At 44.2% G+C, this 6,000-nt stretch overlaps 1 protein-coding gene across 2 annotated transcripts in view; it reads right to left on the bottom strand.

Moving 5' to 3' along the window:
- Positions 1-1,897, bottom strand: part of LOC129817798 (EMILIN-1-like) — a 67,800-nt gene extending 65,903 nt beyond the window's left edge. For both annotated transcript variants that reach the window (XM_055873366.1, XM_055873365.1), the window contains exon 1: positions 1,290-1,897. In XM_055873366.1, coding sequence (XP_055729341.1) covers positions 1,290-1,435 — 146 coding nt within the window. In that variant the 5' untranslated portion in view covers positions 1,436-1,897. The remainder of the gene's footprint in view (positions 1-1,289) is intronic.
- Between the last annotated feature and the right edge of the window lie 4,103 nt (positions 1,898-6,000).

Consider the following 6,000-nt stretch of genomic DNA (forward strand, 5'->3'; position numbering starts at 1 on the left):
GTTACCCCACTGTTTCCCAGGCCCTGAGCAAGGCAGTTACCCCACTGTTTCCCAGGCCCTGAGCAAGGCAGTTACCCCACTGTTTCCCAGGCCCTGAGCAAGGCAGTTACCCCCACTGTTTCCCAGGCCCTGAGCAAGGCAGTTACCCCCACTGTTTCCCAGGCCCTGAGCAAGGCAGTTACCCCCACTGTTTCCCAGGCCCTGAGCAAGGCAGTTACCCCACTGTTTCCCAGGCCCTGAGCAAGGCAGTTACCCCCACTGTTTCCCAGGCCCTGAGCAAGGCAGTTACCCCACTGTTTCCCAGGCCCTGAGCAAGGCAGTTACCCCACTGTTTCCCAGGCCCTGAGCAAGGCAGTTACCCCCACTGTTTCCCAGGCCCTGAGCAAGGCAGTTACCCCCACTGTTTCCCAGGCCCTGAGCAAGGCAGTTACCCCCACTGTTTCCCAGGCCCTGAGCAAGGCAGTTACCCACACTGTTTCCCAGGCCCTGAGCAAGGCAGTTACCCCCACTGTTTCCCAGGCCCTGAGCAAGGCAGTTACCCCACTGTTTCCCAGGCCCTGAGCAAGGCAGTTACCCCACTGTTTCCCAGGCCCTGAGCAAGGCAGTTACCCGACTGTTTCCCAGGCCCTGAGCAAGGCAGTTACCCCCACTGTTTCCCAGGCCCTGAGCAAGGCAGTTACCCCCACTGTTTCCCAGGCCCTGAGCAAGGCAGTTACCCCCACTGTTTCCCAGGCCCTGAGCAAGGCAGTTACCCCCACTGTTTCCCAGGCCCTGAGCAAGGCAGTTACCCCCACTGTTCCACTGGGCGCCGAATGCGTGGATGTCTATTAAGTTAACCTTCGGGCACCGCTCTGATTCAGAGTGGTTGGGCTAAATGCGGGAAGACACATTTCAGTTGAACGCGTTCAGTTGCATAACTGACTAGGTATCCCCTTTCCCCTTCTTGATTGTTTCTCAATGAATGTCTGTACTGTAGTAGAGTATCAATGCAATGTGTTGTAGGGAAGAGTGACTCAGAAAATATCCTATACATTTAGCATGTGTGGGATTGCGCAATGTTTCTCAAAGATACTGAAAACTAGAAGTCTTAAATGCCTCCTGTTTCCATATATGTAGCGAGCAAATATGTTAGCTCCGGAGATCAGGAAGCTTGGCGAGGCTAGGAAACGTTATTGCGCACTCCGGATAAGGTGGTGGAAATGGTATACAGTTCTGTTACTTCTGTAGACTCATATTGCAAGTATCGTCAACAGTGACTGGTTATTATGGGATAATAGAGTATACATTACCTGTGCCTGCTCGCTACTCTCCCCCCATTTGAACTGGATTGGCTCAGAGCGGGTTGGAGATTGTTCAGTGAGGGATTCGAAGACGCACGCCAAATGACTCCAGGTAACGTCAACGATAAAAACAGGTACATAAGCGACGATTCCATTTTTGGATTCAAAGATATATTTGAGCACAGTTCAAGTAGTCTTTCAAAATAAGTCCGTCATCTCTCTTTCATCTATCCCAAAACCATCCAAAAAGTTACGCGGAGGGTTATGAAGCACGATAAATGAGTTGTGAAACAATGAAGGTAACACTATATATATATATTTTAATATACGTTGTATTTGAAGAGTTTGATATAGTTTTGGTGAAGAGAACCGTTACTTTCCCATCAAGTCACTGTATTTCAGAAAGTTTGCGGTTGTTGTATACCGTTATCCTGAAACGTGAAGTGAAAAATAATATTACGTCTTGGAGTATAAAGTGGTTGTCATCATGGTCATGCGAGGATAGTGCGCGTTTGATCCATCCTCACTCCTCTCCCCTCATGCTTAAGCCCCCTCTCTCTCACACAATCGCTCTCTCTCTCCCCTCACTCTCTCGCTCTTTCCACTCACTCTCTTCTCTCTCTGTCGGTTTCTTCTCAGACTCCCCCTTACCTCTGTCCACTTTGCAGTTCCTCCCTAAAAATCAACCTCTTTTTTTTTCAAATAAGTTTCCAAGAACGTATCATTTAGTACATCTAGTTTTGGGGGTGAATGGCTTAAAAAGTTACCCAACCGGAGGATGTTGACAAGGGAAAGTACTATTTTGTCTGTAGGGTACAGGATTGACTAAAGTTCAACAAGATACAGTAGTGGTGATGATTTAAGTAGTCATGATGCACTACTTATGTCAATGAAACATATATTTTTTTGTTGTTGTTATCATTGAAACGCCATTAGATCTGCTACTATTATTGTTATTGCGCTGCGGCAGCACTATATTGTACAATGAGGAGAGAATATCTTATTAACTTGAAGTCCTCTTCAAAATGTTTTGTTAATTTCTGATTATATGAACATTACAACTGATCTAGTATCTCTAGACCCGGAATTCCATAAACCTTTCCATCATAGAAATAGAATTAGAATTAGAATTAGAATTAGAATGAGTAAATTGCAAGAGTTCTAACTGCGCAATGCCATGTAGTTTTCAAACAGTGGCTACAGTACACTACAGAGAGAGTGTCTGGCGTGGTTGGACTGTTTAAAACCCCTTTCCCTTCTTCTGCTCTCCACCCCTCCCTCCGTTTAACCACAACTAATCTAGAAGCCGAACTGCCCTCCTCCTCCTCCTCCTCTCTTCCTCGTTTGATCTGAGTGGTAGAGTTTTGAACTTGTGGGGGGACGGTAATCAAAGACCCGTTTTAATCTGCTCAGTTTAATGTCACGTGGTCCTGTAGACTAACAAAAATACACTCTGGGGAATGTCCAGCTATGCAAAGTCTCCATCTCAAATGGCACCCTATTCCCTACATAGTGCACTACTTTTGACCAGGGACCGTAGGGTATAGGATGCCATTTTGGGAAGCAGAAAAACTCTTATTCGTGCCAAACTAGCTACTCCCACTAAATGGAATTGGAATGCCCAACTGAAGAATGACACTGTGCATTCTAACCAGAATTACTACAATGGAATTGGAATGCCCAACTGAAGAATGACACTGTGCATTCTAACCAGGATTACTACTATGGATCGTTGTGCACGGGTGCGTACATTTCAGGATAATGAACGTCAAGCTAACTACTCCTATTGACTGTCTAATGAGAAAAGGTTGACCGGTCTGTCTGACAATGATTAGACTGGTGATGAAGAAAGCATTGTATTGACAATCATTGTCTGAATGACTCCAGACTGAGAGAGTACTGAGAGAGCACTGAGAAAGTAATGAGAGAGTACTGAGAGAGAAAGATGCAGGACCTGCCAAGCATGACAGCAACTAAGAGTTGTGTAATGACTTCAGACTGCCAAGCATGACAATAACTAAGAGTTGTGTAATGACTTCAGACTGCCAAGCATGACAATAACTAAGAGTTGTGTAATGACTCCAGACTGCCAAGTATGACAATAACTAAGAGTTGTGTAATGACTCCAGACTGCCAAGTATGACAATTACTAAGAGTTGTGTAATGACTCCAGACTGCCACGCATGACAATAACTAAGAGTTGTGTAATGACTCAAGACTGCCAAGCATGACAATAACTAAGAGTTGTGTAATGACTCAAGACTGCCAAGCATGACAATAACTAAGAGTTGTGTAATGACTCCAGACTGACAAGCATGACAATAACTAAGAGTTGTGTAATGACTCCAGACTGCCAAGCATGACAATAACTAAGAGTTGTGTAATGACTTCAGACTGCCAAGCATGACAATAACTAAGAGTTGTGTAATGACTCCAGACTACCAAGCATGACAATAACTAAGAGTTGTGTAATGACTCCAGACTGCCAAGCATGACAATAACTAAGAGTTGTGTAATGACTCCAGACTGCCAAGCATGACAATAACTAAGAGTTGTGTAATGACTTCAGACTGCCAAGCATGACAATAACTAAGAGTTGTGTAATGACTCCAGACTGACAAGCATGACAATAACTAAGAGTTGTGTAATGACTCCAGACTGCCAAGCATGACAATAACTAAGAGTTGTGTAATGACTTCAGACTGCCAAGCATGACAATAACTGAGAGTTGTGTAATGACTCCAGACTGCCAAGCATGACAATAACTAAGAGTTGGAGGAATGACTTCAGACTGACAAGCATGACAATAACTAAGAGTTGTGTAATGACTTCAGACTGCCAAGCATGACAATAACTAAGAGTTGTGTAATGACTCCAGACTACCAAGCATGACAATAACTAAGAGTTGTGTAATGACTCCAGACTGCCAAGCATGACAATAACTAAGAGTTGTGTAATGACTCCAGACTGCCAAGCATGACAATAACTAAGAGTTGTGTAATGACTTCAGACTGCCAAGCATGACAATAACTAAGAGTTGTGTAATGACTCCAGACTGACAAGCATGACAATAACTAAGAGTTGTGTAATGACTCCAGACTGCCAAGCATGACAATAACTAAGAGTTGTGTAATGACTTCAGACTGCCAAGCATGACAATAACTGAGAGTTGTGTAATGACTCCAGACTGACAAGCATGACAATAACTAAGAGTTGTGTAATGACTTCAGACTGCCAAGCATGACAATAACTGAGAGTTGTGTAATGACTCCAGACTGCCAAGCATGACAATAACTAAGAGTTGGAGGAATGACTTCAGACTGACAAGCATGACAATAACTAAGAGTTGTGTAATGACTCCAGACTTCCAAGTGTGGCCAGCAATAAGAGTTGGAGTACTGAGAGAGAAAGATGCAGGACAGAGTGAGAAACTATACTGCATAGCAGTGTTATTCAAAGGGTGAGTCCTGGATAGGTTCTCATTAGTTTAGATGGGTCAGACTCAGTATGCAAAAATAAGATTGGGATCCAGAAGCAGGAATCACAACCATATGTGCCTTGTTTACAAACAGCTGCTTATCTGTATGTTAGATGACGTGCAGTCTGCCGGTCTATAAGTCACGTTTGACCAGAGGAAGCTATGGGTCTAAGTATGGTCCAGTCTAAGGAGCTGAGAGTAGGTCTCGGCTGTGTCTCAAATGACATTCGTTCAATACAAAGTGCACAACTTTTAGCCAGAGTCCTATGTGCCCTGGTTAAAAGTAGAGTCCCATGGGCCCTGGTCAAAAGTAGAGTCCCATGGGCCCTGGTCAAAAGTAGAGTCATAGGGGCCCTGGTTAACAATAGAGTCCTATGGGCCCTGGTCAAAAGTACAGTCCTATGGGCCCTGGTCAAAAGTAAAGAACTATGGGCCCTGGTCAAATGTAGAGAACTATGGGCCCTGGTTAAATGTAGAGTCCTATGGGCCCTGGTCAAAAGTACAGTCCTAGGGGCCCTGGTCAAAAGTAAAGAACTAGGGGCCCTGGTTAAATGTAGAGAACTATGGGCCCTGGTTAAAAGTAGAGTCCTATGGGCCCTGGTTAAAAGTAGAGTCCGTTGGGCCCTGGTTAAAAGTAGAGAACTATGAGCCCTGGTTAAAAGTAGAGTCCTTTGGGCCCTGGTTAAAAGTAGAGAACTATGGGCCCTGGGTAAAAGTAGAGTCCTATAGGCCCTGGTCAAAAGTAAAGAACTATGGGCCCTGGTTAAAGGTAGAGTCCTTTGGGCCCTGGTTAAAAGTAGAGAACTATGGGCCCTGGGTAAAAGTAGAGTCCTATGGGCCCTGGTTAAAAGTAGAGAACTATGGGCCCTGGTTAAAAGTAGAGTCCTTTGGGCCCTGGTTAAAAGTAGAGAACTATGGGCCCTGGTTAAAAGTAGAGTCCTATGGGCCCTGGGTAAAAGAAGTGCAAATGGTAGCACTATTAATTTTGGCAGCTATTTTAGATTTAGATTTAGTATTACAAAACCTTTTAGTCTTAGTCACATTTGATTCATTTCATCCTTCGTTAGTTTTAGTTTTTATCAGTCGACTAAAACTGTGGACAAGTTTAGTCTAGTTTTAGTCACAGCCATATTAGTGACCTAATAATGAAAATTGAGGCTACCTCTAACTTCCATCATGTGCACATTCAGATAGCCTTGTCCAACTAGGCCTATTTTCCCTTAGCTGGTAACAATGATATTG

Source organism: Salvelinus fontinalis, chromosome 20 (genome assembly GCF_029448725.1).
Source record: "Salvelinus fontinalis isolate EN_2023a chromosome 20, ASM2944872v1, whole genome shotgun sequence".
NCBI classification, from domain to species: domain Eukaryota; kingdom Metazoa; phylum Chordata; class Actinopteri; order Salmoniformes; family Salmonidae; genus Salvelinus; species Salvelinus fontinalis.